Source organism: Parasteatoda tepidariorum, chromosome 7, assembly GCF_982258835.1.
Source record: "Parasteatoda tepidariorum strain Cologne lab strain chromosome 7, Ptep-v5.0, whole genome shotgun sequence".
Lineage (NCBI taxonomy): Eukaryota > Metazoa > Arthropoda > Arachnida > Araneae > Theridiidae > Parasteatoda > Parasteatoda tepidariorum.
Window position 1 is genome coordinate 16,374,881 of NC_141761.1, and position 24,099 is coordinate 16,398,979.

The 24,099-nt window shown below is 29.2% G+C and overlaps 1 protein-coding gene and 1 long non-coding RNA gene across 2 annotated transcripts; one reads left to right on the forward strand and one right to left on the reverse strand.

The window, feature by feature from the left end:
• Positions 1–11,108: 11,108 nt before the first annotated feature.
• On the reverse strand, positions 11,109–16,957 carry LOC147806912 (uncharacterized). The gene is made up of 4 exons (XR_015435368.1): positions 16,711–16,957; positions 15,876–15,973; positions 14,071–14,150; positions 11,109–11,516 (listed from the first exon to the last, which is right to left on the reverse strand). It is a non-coding gene; the product is annotated as an uncharacterized LOC147806912 (long non-coding RNA).
• Positions 16,958–17,079: 122 nt separating this feature from the next.
• Positions 17,080–19,031, forward strand: LOC139426309 (uncharacterized). The gene has a single exon (XM_071184592.2). The coding sequence runs from the start codon at positions 17,241–17,243 to the stop codon at positions 18,705–18,707; it is 1,467 nt and encodes a 488-aa protein (XP_071040693.2). The 5' UTR covers positions 17,080–17,240; the 3' UTR covers positions 18,708–19,031.
• Positions 19,032–24,099: the final 5,068 nt, after the last annotated feature.

A 24,099-nucleotide genomic window follows, 5' to 3' on the forward strand; every position in this document is an offset into this window, starting at 1 on the left:
AAAAAATTATGTTATATTTTATAGAATTAAAACGAAAAAAAAAAATAGCTGGTAGGATACGGAATTTTTTCTAAAAATAAAACAATAGTATTGTCAAAATTGTTTTAATTCAGCTTCAGCATTGAAAAGTTTTCAAGGAGTTATGAAAAAAATTTGATTCCCATTAAAGATACCCTGGAAAAACTGTTTAATTTTGTAAACTTAGTTTAATTTAATTTTAGAATATATTTTTTATTTTATTTGTGTTTATATTTTTAATTACATTTAAGGAGTACCAAAATCTTTTATGTGCTTAGGGCCTTTAAGACTCTTAAACCGACCCTAACTATCACGGCCAAAAATAAAGAAGTTAGATAATATCTGTATTTGAGAATATTTCGGCCGCTAGGGTTTTCACAAATCTCCGAGTTCTTCAAAATTCATTTTTAAACTTGAATTAGACTGCAAGATAGATAGTTGAAAATGGAAGCTAGAAATAGTAAATTCGATGACCAAAAAACTTTGGAATTTGTTCAGTTTTATGAGAAAGAAGAAGTTTTGTGGAATGTCAGGCATGAAGAATATAAAAACAAAGATGCCAGGGATTCAGCGTTGTTGCGAATAGCAAAAGCCATGAATATGCCCCGAGTTGGACCGACAGAAGTGAATAACAAGATCAATAGCAGCTTTTAAACAAGAGCTGCAGAAAATTAAGGAATCGAGAGGCACAGGGGCTGCAGCTGAAGATGTTTACATTCCCAAAATATCCTGGTTTGACGCTGCAAATAGATTTCTTCCATCGGTCATTAAGAAAAGAAAATCATTTTCGAATTTGGTAATGAATTTTAAACATTATGTAATATATATATATATATATATATTGTTTATTTTTTAATCAAATGTTAATGTATGAAATGTATTTACAAAATTGTTTTTTAACACTATTATACGGACAACCTGGTAGAGCTTATTTTCTTCTTTAAAGTGTGCCAAAAAGTGAATCGTTTTAGTTAATTTGAAAAATGGCACTAGTAAAAGTTTGATTATTTTTATAATTTTTTTATTTTTTAGTAATCTATTAAGAATTTAATGTCGGATGGTGGTCGGAATTTTAATGCGAGCAATAAAAGGGACTTAACATCATTTTTACAATTGTATCACAATTTTGTCATCATGAACAAAGCTCCAGTTGAAGTTTGAGAACTCAAGCTTAACTTAGGAGAAACTCTAACTCTAACTTAGGAGAAAACTTAAAGGTTGAGACAAATTCTGTTGGTAGCAGTCAAGAAACGATTTAACTTGTGTTATCATGATCACAGAGATCAATTAAAGTCTCGAATTGGGAAAGTGGTCGAAATTATAACTGTAAGATTCCATCGTTACAGATACAAAAGCTAGTAAATAAAAACATAGTTAAAAATAAAAAATTTATTGTTTTATTATTTATTTTCAATTTTATTAAAGTTAAATTTAATTATTAGTAAAAAATTATTTTTATTTAAAATATAGTATTTATTTTTAATAAATGACTATATTTTTGATAGATAAGGTTAATGTAATACAATTTCAAGTATTCATAGCATAACAAAAATTAAAATATCACGTAACACAATTCTAAATAAAAAGAAAATGAATAAATTAAATCAAAATATTTTAAGTAGTTACTATAATGAAGTAGCTTACAAAAATGAAGTAATTTACAAATATAGTAAAGACAAACAAACTATTGATAAAATAATAAAATAAATGAGGAATACATAATGAACGGAGAAAAATAACACAATGAAAGAATAATTTGTACAACCAAATTTTTTCTAGTAAATGCATATATATATATATATATATATATATATATATATATATATATATATATATATATATATATATATATATATATATATATATATATATATATATATATATATATATATATATATATATATATATATATATATATATATATATATATCAACGAATCATATCCGTTTGCCACGTTAATGCGCCAGTACTAACAAAGTAAGAGGTATAACTACGTCTGCGTTCCTCAGAGAATGCAGTATAGTTATTGCTGCACTGGGCACGAATATTAGAAACAAATTGTGGAGCTGGTTCTGATCTCCACGATCCAAATTTGACACTGCCATCTACTTCTGTGTCAAAAACGCCAGCAGGAGCATAGGATCGATAATTGCGTAGAAGCCAATTATGTAAAACACAAGTCGCTTTCACCACCTTATCAACTTTATCAGGACGTAGATTGATATAAGTCCTAAAAATTCGAAATCGCATCGCCATAATGCCGAAGGCATTTTCGACTACTCGACGAGCCCTAGAAAGGCGATAGTTAAAAATTTTCTCTTCAGTTGAAAGTGGTGACTGCCGAGAAAATGGTTTCATTAAATAAGCTTTTAAGCCAAAGCCATCATCCGCGAGGATCACTCCCCAGTGTGGAAAACAAAGGGATCCGTCTTCTAGTTGCTTTTTTAATGACGACTCATTAAAAATAGCACTATCATGAGCCCTTCCTTGGCTGCCCACATCTATAGCGATAAAAGCATAGTTGCTGTCAACAAGGGCTAATAATACGGTGCTAAAATTACCTTTATAGTCGTAAAAATCACTTCCACTGTGCTGTGGTTTAATGATATTAATGTGTTTTCCGTCTAGGGCCCCACAGCAACCAGGGAAATTTGCTTTTACATCAAATTGTTCAGCGATATTTCTCCAGTCTTCTTCATTTTTAGGTACCTGAAATAATAGAAGGAAAACTTATAGTTGTGTATAGATAAATTATGTTGCTGTCTTTTCCGTAGAATTACTGTTATGTTCACGATATATTATGATGATGGATAAACACATGACACTAAGGGGCTTCATCTGCTGAGTTTGCCAACACCTAGAACTGCTTTCATAATTCCTTTTGGGATTGTTTCGCAATTTCAGATCACTTCGATCGGTCATTTGATTCTTATTGAGTTAAAATAGGCATGAAAGCTGGTATTCTTAAAAAAGTAAAGCGCTTAAAATGTATAACATATACAACTTATGTAAACTTTTCACTTACAAACATTGCATTCAATTTATATACATTACGGTTTGATATATATAATTTTTAATCAGTTTTGGAAATTACATTTGGAGCAAATAATGCACATAATTTCCCAATAATGACATTTATAAATTTTAGTGTTTGGAGATACAACAGTTTTAAGTCCTTTATTCTAATATAGATAATTACAATTCAGTTCCAAATTGTTAGCTACGTAAATTCATAAACATAATTAAAATAAAAAATATTGAACTTTGTTCATTAGTGTGAATTTTTCACTTTCAATCTTTCATTTTTGCCATATGTATAGCTGATTTTAGTTGCCTACGTGACAACTACAAAACAGAAATTTTATATTAAGGCATATTGAATATTGGTTTCTGTTTTTAATTGCATAAAATGCTGATCCCAAACGTGAAGATGAAACGGCATGGGTTCGGTGACAACATAAATATTATACGCGTTATGTTATTATATATCGCTCATGGGCTGCAATAGTGGCACAACTAAAAAAACACGAGTTTTGGACTAAGAACAGGTATAAATATGAAAATAGACATTCTTTCAGCAGCAATACTAGCACAACTTATAGTTCAACCTAAAGGTAATCTTTGTTTAAGCAAACGAAAACATTTTACTTATCAATGAAAACTTTAAACCCACTTTTCTTAAAACTTGATTTTTTTGAGTTGAGCCGCTATTGCAGCCCATGAGCGATATAGAGTTTATCTAGCATCATTGACATACTGGCTGACTATATGTTTATAATACACAAACCGACTATGGCAACCATTTGGGCCTCCTTCAAGTACAAACAGCCTTGCGGTTCCACATACTTGGCTGTTCAAATCATAAGAGCCGGAATCAGCTATTTCGCGGCTAACACCTGGCGGTAGTGAGTTATTCTGCATTACTGTGAGTTATTCTGTTATTCCTATAATTAAAAATGTCGAAATTAAACTCTTAGGTTTTTCAACGAATCTTATAAATTCCATATTTGAGTTTTTCGATTTTTTGGAAAGAGAGAGTTATTGATAGTGACTCAGTTAGTGAAGATTTTGCGTATTGTCTAAACAGATTGTTATAAGCATATAGTCAGTTCTGATTTTCCTAATGCATAAGTAAAAACACAAATATCTATACATATTTAGAATGCTGAACAGGAAGATGAAGAAGAATGAACTGCCACACCAATACAGAAAAAAACCAAAAAAGTCCCTGACCACGTGGATAAGGCCATATCTCTTTTACAAGGAATTTCAGACAAGGCCCGTGATGAGATGAAGGAAAAAGAGCCTGTGGATGAATTTACGCACTTTGGAAGAAATGTTGCGAGTCAATTGAGGCAACTTCCTTTGGATGATGCCTTGCAGTTGCAAGTCGATATACTTCAACTTATTCGCCAACGAAGAGTCAATCAAAACATATTAGAAAAAGCAATGGATTGCCTCTACGAATAATTTTTATTTAATTGCTTTTCCTAATAAAAGAATAAATATGGTTCTGTATTTAGTGCATATTTTAGGTCTCTCACTTGTTTTAGGTTATTCTTTGGGAAAGATTTTTATTCTAGACACGTTCCTGAGAAGAGGGAAAAAAAAAACCTTAGAAGCGCTATTTTTCTTTAACAAACTCAAAATTTTTAGAACTCTTCCGAACCTCATAAATTTCATTTTTATTTATATTGACCCTGATAATGCGAACAGAATTGGATATTCTAATTTTATTCCAAGTTGCAGTTCTAAATAAGAAGTTTTCAATTCGAATTGAAACTCAAACAATCCATAAACCTTTAACTTTATGTGCAACCGGCTGATCTTGAAGGTGCAATTTTATTCCAATGTTGGGAAAATTTTGCACATTCCAAACAAAATTAGAGCAGAATATTATTGATTTTGGAATTTATAAACCAAAGAACTATGACAGAACTATATGCAAATAAAATAAAATAAATGAATAAATATAAATCATAGATCATGCAATTTGACTTTTAAAATCAATTCTAATCAAGGAAAAATAAAATATATATATATTTACCACTAAACAGTCCTTTAGTGCTTCGTAAATTGCATCAAGAACCGACGGGAGGAACTTGGATATTGTGCTTTTGGGCACTCTGTAAAGGGCTTCAAGACTTGAGAAATTATCACCAGAAGCTAAATATCTCAAAGTGATTTGTAATTTAACAAACGATGGAAGAGCTTTTCTCATACTTGTATCCTCCTTCCTTATCAACGGTTCAACTCGCTTCAAAAGTTCGTCAAATTGTTCCGGCTTCAGGCGTAGATGGTTTTTAAAAGTTTTAGGATCTTCAGCTCTTACTTCAGACAGAAAATGAGTAGAAGCTCCAAAAGCAGCTCTGCGATCAATCCATTTTCGAACCCACATTTTACGCTTTTTTCTCTTTTTTTTAAGGTTTTCCAAATCTTTTACTAGCATATCCGCTACAATAGCTACGCTTTCAAATACGTTCTCCATTGCATGAGCAACAATAACCAAAAAAATAGTAGGCAACGCTATAAATAAGAAAACCTAACTCTCGTTCCAATAAACTTCTGATTTTAAGGTAACTCTCACGTCGACCATCAGGGGGCCACAAATTTTCATACAGTGGAGTGCCAACTTTTCTTTGGTAGAGGGGGACGAGATTTTCTTCATCTGATTCACAGAAGAGAAACATGCCTCATAATAATATTTTTTTTAGAAATTAGATATGCTTTCTAAGTTTTTTTCTTTATAATATGTAGTTAAAAAAGTATTGTCTATCTCCCTTTCAATTTCTTAAAAACAAATAATAAAAAAATGAAAACCCAATATATATATATATATATATATATATATATATATATATATATATATATATATATATATATATATATATATATATATATATATATATATATATATATATATTTAATAATACAGAAAAAATAGTGCTATACGAAATAATAATTTTATTTCTTATGATGCTATTGAAGCTCGAAATATTTTAAAAAATAGGTACCAGTAATAAGTCATGTACATATATCGGTTGCTACACAATTTTGCCCATAAACTCTTTAATGTGAGTGTATACTGGATTCTCGAAACCTGCAGTGCAATGGAAGAAAAAAGGAGGTAACTACATAAAAGGTTTTACGGGCCCCTTCCTCAAAGAAACAACGAGCCTTATTTTCGTATTCTGTAGAATTTATTAAGACATTTTATACAAAATTATAGTTTAAATATAGATATAAATTCTCAGTAATTTTCTTTTTATAAAAAAACTTCTGCATAGTATATATTTTTAAAGAAATTTTGATCACGCCCTGAACGGTGCCGAATCCTGGAATAATTCTACCACCCCCTCCCCTTGATAATGGGCTTGCCTACACCACAAGTAAATTACGTGCATAATTTTACAAAATTGTCATATAAAATATAAATGTCTGCTAATTTTTCACTGAAATTATTGTTTTTCTAGATTTTCCATAGAGTGAATATCTGTATCCTGTGGGCTAAGATTGGGTAATATGACTTTTTCTAGAAAAAGCCATTTATAACAATAAGCGTACATGATGACGATATAATAATAAGCGTACATGATTATACAATAACAATTTTCAGCAAACAAATAATGTACACAACAAAACAATAAATACGTCGATTAAATCTTACAGATTTTAGGTTGAACAGATTAGCTAAGCTTTAGAATTTCAACAACCAACCCACTATTTCTACTTTTATATATATATATATATATATATATATATATATATATTAAAAATAATTACATTTTATTCTTAAATTTAAGGAAATAACGGAAGAAACAAAATAACGGAAAGATATAATCTTATTTTCAGCTCACACGATTATTATATCCTCAAATTAGACGGCTGTCTAATATTGTATTAATATAGCCAAAACAAAATATGTCAGCTCATTAGTGTGAGGAGCATCAAAAGAGTTTTTGAAACAGAAATAGAACATATGAAGTACAAATTGAGGGTACTGGGATGTTTTCTAACCTGACGCACTAGTTATGAAAATATTTGTAAATCATTTTTGCAAGATGTCAGTAAAAAAATAGACTTCTAATCTTGTTACTTGATTCATATATTGCGCGATGTGTTTTATTTAGTATTTTTTGTTTGTTTGATAAGTTCTATTTTTCGCTTCAAAAATTTTTTTGATGCTCCTGACATTATTGCACTGATATATTTTGCTTTGGTTATATTAATACTATATTAGAAAGCACTTTAATTTGCAGATATGGTGTGAGCTGACAACGAGATTATATCAGGGGTAGGACTGGGCTATAAATCGATGTATCGAGACATATCGATTTAACGCATGTATCGGCAAGACGATACAGCGACTTTCATTCAAGGCGATGCATCAGAAATCTGATTTAAGCCGTCGAGTAAGACAACGAGCGCAAAACGATATAGCGATATAAGACACGCAAGGATATAAGATAACGATATAAGACTCTTCTCTTACGTTCCGATGTCGACTAGCGCTGTGGAAGACGATGTTCGTTTCGTTATGTTGAAATGGCCTTGTTTGGTAAGCTGTAGAATCAGATCTTTGAGAACACATATCGTTATATCGCATGTTCCTTTTCGCACCTCTTAGCATTTTTTTTCCTTGACGTAACTTTTCTTGTAGATTATTTTCAGTGGGACTAACTTCGTGATCGCCGATGTTACCTTGTCCTGAAGGCAATCTATTATTGAAAAGAATATATAAAGAAGAGTTTCTTCATTAGTTAGATAAGTTTTTTTTTAAAAAAAACTTTTTATTTTTAAATGTGAAAATTATCGGCAATCTAATTTAGGCGCCCATGAAGAATTGAATTTGTTAGGTTATTTTTTTACTTTCTTTTAATTTATTAAAAACTTTTTGGATGAAACTTCTAATAATTTAATGAGTTTTTATTACTGATTTTAAATTTATAAATCTTGTTGCTTTTATTTTCAGAAATAAAGTTAAAACAAAATTTATTTTTGTCATTTGGATTTGGACATAAGTCAATCAACTTTGTTTATACAAAAAAATTTGAAAAGTTTGCGTATTTTATTCATTTTTTAAAATCATTTAACACTTCCTTTTATTAGAGTATAATAATTTTTGTTAAAAAATATTCTTTTCATATTATTTGTTAATTAGCTAAATATATTATGGAATATCAAAATTTTTTTATTTTTAAGAAATTAAATCTTATTTTGTTTTTCGTTCATAATTCGGTCATTATTTAATTTAATTATTTATCTGAAATGATAAGGTCCCGCAGTTAAGTCGTTAAGCAGACTTAACGACTACGCAGTTAAGTAAGGTCGTTAAGACACGGTTCCCTGCAGATCACCGAAGTCAAGCATCACTGGCTGCGGTCAGTGTGCGGGTAAGTGACCACTTGGATCAGTCTGCGTAGGTACCGAGGGTGTGCGGTATTGGTCCCCGTTAAACTGTTCTACCGTAAAGTGCTCGACTTCGCGTGCAGGTCGTCGAGCTACCGAAGCGGGGGTGCCATCCCACCTGCAGAGGATCAAAATTGTGATGGCATGTATTCGGATCATCCTCAGAGATGTTTCCCAGACCGTCGCCAATAGCCCATTGTGCAGCTCTAGTGTGACGGAAATGAACTATAATAGAATTAAATGAACTATAATAAACTGAAATGATAATAATAAAAAATAGTGTTTTAGAAGCGTTTTTTTTTCTTCTAAAATTTATTTAGCACTTTGTTTTAAACATACAAATAATTTTTAACGTTTCATTTAGAAATTGAACATTACGATAGAACTTAATAATTATGTAATTATTTATGCATAATTATTTTTTTACAAATTAATATTTTCTTGTACTGTTATGATAATAGTACAAGAAAATATTAATTTGTAAAAAAATGCTTTAAAAAAAGTTTTTTGCACTTTGTTTTACGCGTATTATGAATTTCTAAACAAACATTTCAATAAATATTAAGTAAGATTTGTACATTGAAGTCAATTTATTTAATATCTTTCTTAAGCAAAACATATATATCTTCAAATTTATAAATTGATTTAAATCAATCTGAGTATGAAGTTTTGATAGAAATCTGACTTTCTGTGCCTTACAAGTAAATGAAATTCAAAAATACTATATCGCGATGCATAACTGACGATGCATCACGATACATAATTTCTAATATCGCCCAGTCCTAATCAGGGGCAATTGTGTCATAAAGTGAAAAGCACTGAAAATTTTATGTGTAAAAACTCTACAGCAAGATATCAATTCATATACTAGATATAAATTTTTCATACTCAAGATATAATTTTTAGATCTAAGCTTTATAATTAAGTTACCTACCAATAGAGAATATCACTTCTATAGTAACTAATGTAAGAAAAAAAATTAAGTTCTTACAAGAATAATTATATTGGACTTAGGGGTACAGAGAGAGCAATTTTTGACTTCTGTCGTGCTCTCTCGATAGAAATGGTTTCTGACGCTGGTACCCCATTTTTTCGTAAGTTTCACTTCCTTTAGGATTCACTTCAACTTTGAGCGTTTTTCCATTGGAAGTAATATTTTAAACACTTTTAAAATTTTGAATACTTCTCTTTTTTTGGTCTAGAGAAAATCACATATCCTGCTCCTAATCTCTAGACCTGGTGAGATGATAAGAAAACCCAGGATTCCGAGGTTCAGCTGGAATACAATCACCCCTGTTATATCTTTTCAGCTTTTTGTTTTTTGGCCTTTAAAATTTATTTAGTCATTTTTTGTTTATTTTTTAAGAATTATTCGTTTTTACTTGTTTTCTTTGTATTTTTATTTCATTACATGGATTTGATGTAATTGGAGCTTATGACAGTTAATGAAACTTATTAATTCTTAATTTTATTTGTAAATTTCTCTTCTTATAAATCTTTTTTCTCTCTCTTCATTGTGTTATGTATACATAAATAAAGACATCTATACATAAAACGGAAGAGTAAGATGGTCTCCCCATCACATTTTATCTGACAATGCTAATAAATATATATACAATAGTGTCTCAATAGATTGAGGTGGACGGAACCGAGCCTACCTCGAATTTTTAAAAATTTGAATTATCAAAAACTTATAATTTAAGAAACATTTTAATATACGAAAAAAAAAAAAATTTTTAAATTTCAGTATTTAATTTAAAATAGGTTAGATATCATTACTTTGCGTTAGATGATAAGGTTACATGTACCACATTACACCAAATTACAATATTCATTATATTACTGAATCAGGTTTATTGTACTTTAAAATATTTGTCTAATGTTTTTGGCTTAAAAGCACTGTTCACAAGCTTCAATGTCTAACACAAAAATTTTTTTTCAACATTCAATTGTAGTAATTGTCATTATTGCTTCACATGTTCTGTGTACTTAGATCATTATTTCGAAGTAAGACAGATTTTTTTAATATTTCAGTTTGAGTTTCAGGCATTTTGCAATGAGAAGTGAAAATGTGATAAACCAAAATTACGTAAAAAATAATCTAGAAATCATGCAACAAATAAAATGGTATGAATTCTTACAAAAAAAATCCAACTGTAACACATAATGCAGTTCTTATTGGAGCAGGAAAGCATTAGTCTGCTTAGGGGAAAAATGGGTTTGGGCACAAAAGAACAAAGTTCTTGCAATGCCAAGGACATTTTTATAATAACCTATTATTATTTATTACTTTAAGAGTTTATCTTAAGCATTTGTGAAGCAAAAACACAAATAACACTTACTCAATAAGTTTTTGGCAATTCATGTAAAACATTTAAGGCTATTTTGGCGCTCCCAAAGAGATATATTCATTAAACTGAAGTTTTGTATTATATATACACTTGGTTGAAGGACACTTTCTCACATATTGATTATTAGAATTTTTAATTATCAATCTTTCTTCATATTAACCTACTGTACATAAAACAAATGGCAATGGCTTGAAGACTATTATTTAAAAATAAAAAAAATAGGAGTTAAAAGTTATTTAGTAGTAATTTATTAAGAGAAAAAAAATTATACATTTATACGTTTAACCCAAACATGAATGAAGGTCACACAAAATAAATCAAATCTGGAGATGTTTTATTACTTGTTTCTTTTTATTGTCATTTGATACATTAATAAAATAATAAAAATTTTCATTGTAATAAAAAAAAACCTGTAAACAAATTTTCTATAGTAAAAAATAAGCTGTTGCGAACAACACTAAAATAACTTCATAAATCTATCGGCTGGCTCTACCAGATGCGGTTGTGTTGTTAGTTGAAATATAATTCAAGTTCAGTTCACAAAAAAACGTTTATTAAAGGAAAGACGATAACAAGATCGCGAGCCGTTGACGCTCGTGTCATTTTATTAGGTGATCATGAACAATAATGATGTCATAACTTTAGTGGCTACATGCAGTGCCACTTACAAACTCCGTTCTCAACATAAGCATTTTTTACTCATCATGAGACAACTTAAATATGCTTTAACTTTTCAACCTAAGAAAAATGAAAGCAAAAATTGAATTAAAAAAAGATATATATATATATATACAAAGTGCATTTAAAATTTAAATCTTAGTTTTGTTTATATTAACATTTAAATGTATGCCCTAATCGCAGAAAAAACTGTATAATCAAAATAAAACATTGTGTGATAGTTACTAAATAACAAAATTTTTAACTAAATATAGTGTAAAGAGTTTGAAAATATGAATGCCATACTTCATAAAAATTACATTTGGTAAATGTCTTTTTCAGTTTTAGTAGCACATTTGCACACAGCTCGATTATTTAATAGCACATATTCTACTACAACTGAACTCCACTCAAATTTATTTTTCTTTTAAAATTTTGTTTTAGAAATATCAGCACTTTTCTGTTGATTAAAAATTTTCATTGTTCAGAGCATTATAAATTGATTTCACCATTTATGAATGTTGTATTACAAAATTATTAGAACTGCTTAAATTATTTAGAAGAGTTATAACAGTTTAAAAAGTTCCTGAATGAGAATTACTTTATTTAAATGCTATAAAATACTTTTTTGCTGAAACCATAAAATTTAATCAGATAGAAAGAGGTCTATACATTACAATAGAATTTCAGGAAAAACAGAATTAATTAAGAATATCATGAGTGCAGGTTGCCTTATTGGATTGCATATGGGAATGAATGCTAAGGCCATATCTAAACCAAATTTTTAATTTGAAATCTCACAGTTGAGAGGACTGAACATAATTTTTTTTTAAATACATGAAGTTTAACTCCTACTGTTTGAGCCTACTGTATATTTTATTTAATATTTGAGCCATATATTTTATTTCTTTTATCACTCAATAATTTTTAAGGTATCATTAACTAATATTTTTCTTAAAATCACATATAAGCTTTAATGCAGGATTTAGTTCATTTTTATAATTGTCAAAATTTGTTTCCCACAGTGTCAGTAAATATGGGTAGACACAATTAATTTAACTTATAACATGAAAACCCTATAAAAAAAGCTTTTAATCCTAAGCAAAAACATTACTTTGTGTTTATATTAAGTGACCTGAAATCATTAGCATGCATACATACAGGCTATAAGGCTCTCAAGATACTTGGCATCTAACAGCAATGAATGCACTGCTTTATATGTAAATAACAAGTAGCATACAAGATAAAAATCATAAATTAAACTAGCATAAAAAGTTTCAAGTTAAGTTTAATAATGGTTTAAAAAATTTTTGGCATTTAGACTGTGGTAATTGGAACTCTAAATTCATGTATATTTTTATAAATTGACTTTCGATAGAAATTAAATATTTCATAATTATCTTAATAAAACGCAAGTGAACTATATAATAATGCTAAAATGAAGCAATCAATCTGCCGCCATATGGCAGAACTGTGGTAAATAATTAATTGGTGCAAATTTTAAAATGGAAAACAGTCTAAGAATAAGTAACTAAACTTATTGAAGTAAATGAAACAATCTAATCTAAGGAACTAATTTAAATGGAATTTGATGAAATTCTAAATCTGCAAAACTCTTAGAGAAATTTTATGGCTTTATCTATCAAATCACTGTGAAACTTATAAAAAAGGTACATAATTGTTTTTATAAGACAATAAACTAGTAGTAATAGAAGACAATTAACCCAAATTATACAAGGCCCATTTATGGAGTTTTAAAACAACAGATGATCAGTTTCCATTTCCGCTCTCAAATAAGCTTTAACATTTTATCAAGTTGATTTGTGTTAGGAACAAGAAGTGCAATACATTGAAATCAAGGCTGTTTTCAGGTAATAAGAGCAAGAAAAAAATTGTGTCAGAAGTTTCTAGGTTTTTGTTATGAGACACAGGAGAATCTACCAGGGAAGAAAATTTTTTAAGGATTTTTATAGGAAATTTTTTAAGGAATGATTAACATTTTCTTTTGAAGTTTATGTCCATTAAGCAACAACACATATTTTTAAACTATTCTATAGGAGGAAATTATATCACTCATTAATACATCTTTAGAAAATAAACAAACTTCATAAATTACAAAAGATGCCATCCTCTCACAAAAAGGAAATATGTAAGAAAATATGCATGAAGTTTTGTCAGAACATATTCTTATTACACATACAATAATATCTACCTAAATAATAATGCAATCATCCTGAAATATTCTTAATCACTATGAATGAGGGATTGATATGAATTATAAGTTTTAAGCTTTTTTGCTAAATAACAAAAACCATTTAAATACCAAAAAATGAAACTTAATACTTAGAAACAACACTACAGATGTTAATTTTAAAATATATAACTTGACCAAGAGTACTTGACAGAGAAATAATATTTTCTGTATTTATAAGTGCTGAGGGTTGCTAGAGAATAAGATTTATAACTTAAAAATTTGTTAAAAATATTAATTTCAAGTAATACTTCAAACTTAGGAAATACAGCAATCAAGATCTTTTTAAAATACATATTCAACAAATAAGTAGTTAATTTTTTTCATAGAAAAAAAAAGTGAATTATTAATTTACATTATTTTAACATATTTATAGAGAATTACCCAGCAACCACTTCCTTGCTACCAGTTATGGAACAACAATCATACCACAGAAAAAATTCTGCTTACTATCCTTTTCTTTCCTAAAAAAAAAAAAGTCATTTTTAATTAAAAATTATATGTGAAATTCCAGTGCAAAATTTTGAAGCTACAAGAGATATGCATTGATATTAAGCTTTTTGCATTTCTAGTATATCTAGTCATTTCTAGTTTATCTAGTCTAAATAATATACAAAAAATACAAAAGCACCAACAGGTAAAAAATTGTTAAAGTCATTTTATTTTAAGAATTAATTCAGTCAATCAACATTTTTTATAATTAAATATTATTTTATCATTTAAAATTTAAATTCAATAAAAATATTTCAATAAAAGTCAATTTTCATAAAATCAATAAAAACTACAAGAAAAAAAAAACATTAAAAAATATTCTATGAATTATAGTTTTGAAAATTAACATATGTAGAAATGATTTATTATAATAACATTCAAACTTTTATGAAATAGCATACACTTTTAAGACCTCATAGTGGATCACAGAAAAAAAAAAAAAAAATCAGGACAAAAATGAGGATATTTTTCAGATCTGTAGACATATATCAGACTAATTTTAAAAAGGGCAAACTATGAATACAAGAGATATGTAATTTGTCCTAAAGTAAAATAAAGGCAATACTGCAGACGAATAATCAAAATATTTGCCATTTTAAATTTCAAAATAATTTTGTGTAGAATAAAAGTTTTAAAATTTTCCAGTATTAATTTATTTTTACTGAACAACTTATAATAGATAGAGATCAATATGAAGACAATTTTTATAAAACTGTTGAGTTAAAAAAATACTATAAATTAGTTAATACTCCCTAACATCAATATTAACTTCATATTTGTACTCAAGTTCAAGATTTATTTAATTAAATAATTTTAAAGTAGAATTTCAATAAGAAACATGTAAGATTTCAATATGAAATTCTCGAAATGGAAATATGGTCATTATACATTTTGTACAATATTTAACCCATGACCTCTCAATTAGCCATTTAAAAATTCTATGTTCTGCAGTTTATTAAAATCAATAATTTTTGAAATCAAATGAAAGAGGTAAATGAATAAATGTTAAACTACAAAATTCCAATAAACAAGATTTGCTACACAATATAATGAAAATAATAAAAACTTGTATTAGACCAGAATTCATCACCATAAAAATTGAATTAATTTATAGCAAAAAAATATAAGTGAGTTAATTTTTAAAAATTTTATAGATCCTTCAATATAAGCATTAAAATTTTACAGTATAAAGAAAAATATTAAGTTTTAAGATAGCAAAAATTTTTCAACTGTGTAATGACCAAAATATAATTTTAATTAGTAAATTAATACATAACACTAAGTTTAAAAATTGACTAAATCGATTAAAAATCGATTTAAATTAAAAAGACTTTTATGCATTTCAGTAAAGTTCTATTTTACAATCTTTAGTATGGGCCACTAAAAGATTAACTCAATAAAAGACCGTGTATAAAAATCAAATGGATATAAATATGCTTTTCTAATTATCAAAAAAGCCACTACAAATTTGACAAAAAGACAATCTAAGATGGTATAAAGTTCTTTTTATCAAAACTTTTTTTTTGTGATGCTCCATCTACAACTTTTAAAAAAAAATTCAGCAAACAATTTTTTCACGAGATAGATCATAATGAAAAAGCAAACAATAGAAGATCTTTATAATACAAATAGTGCAACTTGGGGCTTTGAATAAAATTTAAAGTTATATAGATCATTACACTTATTATTAAACTTACCTTCTAAACATGTCAAAATATATCTGAACCAGATCAATAATAATTGTCATAACTGGATTGTGATGGCTGGACTTCAATAGACAAGATATAAATTATACCTGGAAATAAATTTCACATATAATATAATAATATAAGTTGGTTTTAATTAACTTATTTCAATAAATTTTATTTTTGTTCAAATTTCTTATTGACAATATAGAATGATCTTATTCACACCTAATTGGAAAAAAAAAAATTCAAACTACTTAATCAAGTAAAGAACATATACAAATAAAGCTAGCGTTAATTTCACCAGAAAACTGAGAATTGAAAAATCACGAACTTATCTTCCATTAATTGGATTAGGTTGAGAAACAGCACTCCAATTTTTTAAGAAATCCAGTCTTCGATTGAATACTGACATAAACAAATCCAAAACAAAAGTTATAAACACTTAATTTTGTGAGAAAATACCCTTGTATAAAAATCAAGAATTCAAAGTATCACTAAAGGAAGGAACAGTAATAAATCATAAAATGGCAGCTGAAAAACAGATTACATTTTTTTTTCCAACTGCAATATAAAATTATTTATACAAAAAACGATCGCGAATAAATAAACTACTAGACCTGAAATATAAAGAATAATATAAGGTTCACAGTTATTTGTTTTTTTTTAGAGATTACAGAGTTCAGAAATACTTTAAGTAATCTACTACTTACTCAAAGATGGTGTTGATATATAAGTACAATATATATCAATATGTTTTAAATTAGTCTAAGTATTTAAAATAATAACCATAAGATCATTTTAAAAGCACATATAGTTGATTATAAACGTTGAAATTCTCACTTACCCGATAATATAGAGAAGTTTTCAAATCCTTTTAGATTTCTTGAAAGAAGGGTTCAAAATAAGCATATTCCCTGTAAACAAAAACAACTTCTTCCAAAACGTCACATTTCCCTAAAAATATTTCCCTATTGGTGAATGCGCGCGCTTACTTTGATCAAAGTACTTTGATCGTGTCAACCCACCTTTCCTCTAACAATAGCTTTTGTTTAAACAACGCCAATTGCTTTGGCGAAAAAGTTTGTAGGGTCAATCAATATAGGGTTATAAGAAGATTGATGGATAGAAGCTAGCGTCAACCTCACTCCGCCCAGTTACCAATTCCTAAATTGACCAAATATCGCAAAAGTGGTTCACAAAAAACGCTTAGTGCGGAGCAGAAATAAGCAGCTTAAAACGCTATCTGAGCAAAATTTGAACAAAATCTTTACTGGACAGTATTCCTTTCTTTATATCTCGTAGAAATTTTTCATCTCTATCCTGGTATTAATAATAATAGTAACTGGTAATTAATTTCCATATGTAATTTTCAATATGAATTCTGACAAGCCAGAACCTTTGTCAGATGACGAAGAATTACCCGATTTGTTTGGTGGTAATAAAGAGGCTACTGCCGAGAAGTTCGAAATAGCTCAGCATGATATTGTATGGGCTGAATTTCGTAATTTATATTGGCCAGCGCTTGTTAGATGTGTAAAGAAAAAGGAAAGGAAAGCGTCTGTTTGGTACTTGGATTCGCCAAGGAAATGCTTTAAAGTACCATTTAAAAAAATAAAGAGTTTTTCGGACCCTGAGATGACGGCTCTTATTAAAAATGAAGTTGAGAATAGTCCTATGAAAGCTAAGCATAAAAAAGTATGGCTGAATGCCATAACTTATATCAGAAGAAAAAACCAAGGCTACACTGATGATCCTGCTAGCTTTTTTGACTTGAATAAGCATTATTTAGTTTATAAAGATAATAAGTTTGATAAACAATGTTTAGATGACATTGAAAATAGGGGCACAGCCCTAAAAAATGCAGATAGTGACACAACACAAAATGAAAATGGTAATACAACTCTAAGAAATGAATATGATGATGAAGCTAGCTCAGATGATGAAAGTCTTCTTAGTGATGAAGAAACTGGAATCAGTAAGAAGTTTCCTTTATTTACAGATTTAGACGAGTCCTATGAAGACAGCCCAGAAGTTGATAAGATAGTTAAGTGCATCGTTGCTGGGCATATTGATAAACATCTTCTCCAAGTGAAATCGAGAAAAGTTCGCAGCTCGCATCTAGAGAAGTATGAAGATGCTTTGAAGTCAAATAAGGACAGACTTATGCGTATCACCCCTACAAATCACATCAAGAGTATCAAGAAATTAAAAGAAGTTTCTATTTATTTAATGAATTATTATGAAAAAGCTGTGGATGGTGGTAAGTGTGAGATGGTTTATTATATAATGTATGTCTGGGTACCTGAGGCAATCGATAAAGCTCTTGAGCTTATTAGCGAAGGTTCACTTAATTTAGATAAAACTATTCCTGAATCACGAAGAAAATTGTTTCCAACTGACAGATTGGATAACCTCAAAATATATGACCCTATAGTGCCTTCTCAAGAAGATAGTGTAACTAAAGCTAAAAGCAGAAAACGAGCAGGTTCAAAGAGTAATAAGAAAACACAGCCAAAAAAAGCTAAGGTATCTAGTGCGCCTTGCAAGGAAGAAAGTAAACCACCCATTAAATCTCTAAAAAAAGAATGTAAACCTCCATTGCAATCTCCTAAAAAGAAAGGAAGTAAAGTGCCTGTGAAATCTCCTGAAAAGAAAGGAAGTAAATTGCCTGTGAAATGTCTTGAAAAGAAAGGAAGTAAAGTGCCTGTAAAATCTCCTGAAAAAAAAGGAAGTAAAGTACCTGTGAAATCTCCTGAAAAGAAAAAAAGTAAAGTGCCTGTGAAATCTCCTAATAAAAATAAGCTACCTGTCAGATCTTCATCAAAAAAGAAAACTGAATAGTTATTTTTTTTTTTTAGTTTATATCAGTCAATGAAAAAAAAAAATGAATCTTTTATTAGAATGATTTCTGTTTAAGATTCTGATCCAAAATTGTTCTCAAGTTTTGTGTGTGATGTTTCAAGTGTTGTGTGTGGTGTGTTAAGTGTTGTGTCCAACACTAGGAGGAAAAAACAAGGAATATAGCAACATTAAATGTTCAGCTTTATAAGGCTATGCAGGCCTCTATATCGACCTCTTTTGCTTCATGATGATGAGATATGTCCCCCATTTATAATTTTCTTCAATTATTCATTTTTAAATTATTAAATTTTTGTGAACTTCTAATTATGTGTAGAATTATATTTCATGATAATCACTGTTCATCTGAAAAATATCTCCTCTTTATATTTTTTTGTTTTGTTAAAAATACTTTTTTCCAAATAATGATGATTCACTTTTTTTCATTTCAAAAAGAAAATTAAATTTCGGATATTTGATCCAAAAGCCACAAAGCAGAATCACGTACAGGCAAAGTATCAAAGGGTGTAGCTTTCAAAAAAAAAATTTTTTTCTCTGACCAAAATCATGCAGGTTGAAATAAGTACTTACATACATTTCAGGAACTTTAAAAATCTTATTGCTTAGATACCTAAGGTCACTTACTTACCCAATAAAGTAGTAACTGTTTTTAAAACAATGCCGAAGTCAATAATAGTTTTATAATTTTTTCTGCTAACCTCTAAAGAAATCAGCACTGAAAAGTTTTACAGTGATTTCTCTACCATTTTAATTATGTGAAATTTAGGAAAATTTTTGTTTTGGTACATTACAATAATCATCAAAATTCACCAACTTCTGGGCTATAGCACACCAGAAAATTAAAGAGTAAAAAAATCGCAGAATGTTACAAACTCATTATCATTGGGAAAGCCAGTCTAGATTTTCCAAAATTAACATCTAGGTTATTTCATTCGGTCCCTAACAATTTTAGTCGAATACAAACTAGTATGATGCCAACTGAAATTGTGAAATATTCTTCAAGATTTTGTCTCAGAATAGGATTGAGTATAAAAAGCAACACAAATAATGTTGAGATTTCTGCATTGTGATCTATGGCAGAATAATTGCCAAGTCTTGGCAACTTCCGGGCAGTGCTCCGCCAGAAACTTAAAAAGCATCACAAAAAAGAACCAACTCGAAAGGTATAACTCATATCCACCTCCGGGCAAACATCTACATGTTTTTCTTTTTAATTGCTCATAAATTATTTTTATTTAAGAATAACTAGTTTTTAACAATTGAAATTCTGGTTTAAATCTACATAAAAAATTTAATATTTCATTGGTATATTATTATTTTTTCATAATTTGATCTGACTTATCTATGTATGTTTCATGTTGCAATTGTGGTATCTTATCTTTATTATAATTAATGTAAATTTTTGTCACTATATCAAGTGTGAGCTAAAAATAATTGCATTAATATTTATTACAATAAAATTTTTATATTTATTATGAAAGAAAAATACAACGATTATGATTGCTTTTTCCATTTGTATTTATCGCAGTTAAAGTGTTAATATTATATAAAATATATATATCAGTGTTTATTTTTGTATATATAACTCTCATTAAATTTTAAAAGTAATTTTGCTCAGTTATACCATCTACTTAGTAAACAAAAAATATTTATTTGTTAAAATATGAGATTTAGCAGGATATTCATAGCTGTGAAGATTTAGCAAGATATTCATAACATCAACACAGCTAAGAAATTTGGTGACTACAATATTTACACTACCATCTGATATTTTAATAATATTTTTTATTAAACAAATAGATTTATCTTTTAATAAGCATACATTATTAGAAAATGAAATCTTTAAAGAAAATTTTTCAAACAGTAACTCTTCATATTGTAAGCCATAACAATTCATCAAAGTCTGACTTATATCCAAGTTCATACATTTCAGAGATATGTAAAATGCATATAGGAGAAATAAAAACGACAATATAACCAATAAGAAGAAAACAAATATTTCAATAATAAAAAACTCTTACTTACATCAACAATAAATGAGTTTTATATCAAGGTTGCAAAATGAAGGTTGTAAAAGAAGACGCTCGCTAACAATAAATTCTGCAGTTTCGTATTTGGTATCAGGTTTCTATTTTTGTTGAGTACGGTTATAATTCTAATTATCTAAGAATATTTAAAAATTCAAAATTCTGTTTTAATTCAGAAAAAAAAAAATCTGCATCAGAAAAAGAAAATTATATCAGAGTTTGGAATTGTAAATAAAAGAATATCAATATCCAAAAACTGAAATCTCTGAGATATCGAAAACTGGATCTGCGTCAGCTATTGAGTACGATTTGAAACATCTCTTAGACATTCTACAGACATCCAGTGATCCATGTCTTAAACTTATCTATATTAAATATCCAAAAGATATCCAAAATGTCCATATCTGGAACTTAGATATGCCTGGATATCTCTATAATAACCAAATTACCACATCCCCCAGATATCCAAAAATGATATCCCAGAGATGTCTAAAATATCTAACTCATGGACTTAGATGTGTTTAGATATCTGTAAGAAGTCTGGAACATATCCGAATATCCACTGGATATTTGGATAAGTAACAGACGTGTTTGGATATCCCTGGGATAGCGGTGGCTGTGTGGGTATATATATATTTGCTTTTCTTGGATCTTTAGGATGTCAAAACGCAAGAATTTAACAATTTTTAATTATTTTGAGAAAAAATCACGACCTGTTGTTGTTAATTTGCGTCGCACTAGAGCTGCACAATGGGGTATTGGCGACGGTCTGGGAAACATCCCGGAGGATGATCCGAAGACATACCATCACAATTTTGGTCCTCTGCGGAGGGGATGGCATCCCCGCTTCGGTAGCCCGACGACCTGCTCGCGAAGTCGAGCACTTTACGGTAGCACAGTTTAACGAGGACCAATACCGCACATCCTCGGTCCCTACGCAGACTGATCCAAGTGGTCACCCACCCGCACACTGACCGTAGCCAGTGATGCTTGACTTCGGTGATCTGCTGGGAACCGTGTCTTAACGATCAGTCCACTGCGGGACAAAATCACGACCTGAAATTAGTGAGGTAACAGCATCTAGTACCAATGTAAGTTTTTCTCTTGTACAGAAATGTGTTACTTCCGTTGAAGAAAACGTTTCTAGCATAACAAAATCTGATGAATGTGAAAGTGGCCCTCAAAGTGTTACTTCTCACCCATATGACATTGGACTTTTTTCAGAGGATATTACATTATGTTCTTAAACTTAAAAAATCAAATCAAAATTTAACTAACCAATGTTGTCTAAATAGAAAGTCAAAATTGTCTAGCTGTCTAAATTAGTGAAATAATAGTGCTTTATTACAGACTCTCATTTCTTTTAGTAGTTTCAGAAAATTATGAACACCCCCCCCTTGAAAAAATTCTGCGTACGCCACTGAAAGGAGCTAGGGGGTCTTGAAATTTGAACCTTTCTCGAGCCATTTTATTTTTTTATTCTTTTTTTTATTATTTCTTTACGCTCTCTTTGCTGAACTTCGCACACAGAAAACACCCCATGCATGCTAGAATATCCAAAATGTTAGAATAGAAGTCGAAAAAGAGCAAATAAACTGATTTTCCTGGATTTTTCCAGTTTTTTCCCAATAAAAATTTTTTCTTCCTACATGCAGTAACCTCCAGAATATCGAAAAACACATTAAAAAAAATAATGTAATTTAAAATAAACAAAATAAAAAAAAGAGCATTTTTTGAAAATTTGACCGTCCCTGGGATTCGAACCCAGGACCCCTCCCTCCTGCAGCGAACTTGCTTGTCTGGTGGCCTAATTTCCAGTCCGCGGTGATACGTGAAGCCTACGACAGTTTCGCTTCAAAAGCTCTCTCCTCTCATCAAGATTCTTTTGCTAGAAACAAATATATATTTTTCTAATTTAAAATAACATAAATGCTGTGTTTACAAAAAAAATATTAATTGAACATATGGTAATTTTTTAACAAAGATACATTTTATTTTAGTTAATTTTTATTAATTAATTAAAATTTTTTCTCCCATATGAAACTTAAATTAATTTAATTTAATGAATGAATCAATGTTTGAAAAAAATTTATGGATTATCCCTTTGTACAGTACTGGGACATATACGTCCCACTTTACTCAGTTGTAAATTAAACCCTCTAAATCATCAGTGGGATAATTTAAGTCCATTTTTCGCAGCTACTGCCGTCTATAAACGTTTTGCGATATATATTATCTATGAATAGAATTTAGAATCTTTTTTAGAATCTGGCATCACCTGAGGCATTCCAAGTGCCGTTTGTTTATAGTGCCGTAGATAGGAGGAACCCGCAAGAGGAAGTGAAGGTCTTATCTTCCCGATGGCAACGAAAAACCGGTTTTCAGGTTTGCCTTATTTTTGTGGTTTATCTTATTCTTGGCGATTAAAAAAAATTTACTACCATCTTTTTTTTGGTGAGTGTTTAGTTGTACTAGGTCTGATTTAGAATATAACAATATAATAAAATATAAAAAATGGATAATAAATTATATTTTTACTTTTAAGGTTAATAAACTTTCAACTCGATTTAGAAATATGTATTAACTTAGTTAATTACTTATTAGTAATTAATTTGATAATTTAATTTTACAATTCTAAACTACTGACAGAGCCTTTAGTGGAGTGTATTTTAATGCAGAGCTGCCATCTAGTGTTGGAATTAGTAAATCCCTACAGACATTAATTTTGGGAATAAGAAAATTAAATTTTGGGAGGGATGAATTTTCGTGTCCTTGAAAAATGAGTCGTTTAAGAATTTTTTTACAATTTAAAACAAGAATTTACTGACGAAGTCACAAAGTTTGGAAACAATTGCTAATATATTCAGACGAGTAAATATTTCCGAAATCGAAAAGACTGTTGAAGAAAATGAAACTTTTACAATTTAAATAATGTTTTTTCTTTCTTTCAAAAAACTGAAAACAAAAATTATTTTTGTAAAATACTTTAATTTGTATAAAAAAAATTCCTTGATGCTATGTTGACATTTTCCTTTACACTTACCTTTAAAAATATTTGATTACGAATTGAATTAAATTATTAGTTGATGCATGTAGATTTAGTTGATCTTACTATACTTGATTGATTGATTTGTTCATTTACGTCGCACTAGAGCTGTACAATGGGCTATTGGCGACGGTCTGGGAAACATCCCTGAGGATGATCCGGAGACATGCCATCGCAATTTTGATCCTCTGCAGAGGGGATGGCACCCCCGCTTCGGTAGCCCGGCGACCTGCACGCGAAGTCGAGCACTTTACGGTAGAACAGTTTAACGAGGACCAATACCGCACACCCTCGTTCCCTA

Coding starts and splice junctions, on each gene's coding strand:
- LOC139426309 (XM_071184592.2), top strand. CDS start 17,241: ATGAATTCTGACAAGCCAGAACCTTTGTCAGATGACGAAGAATTACCC.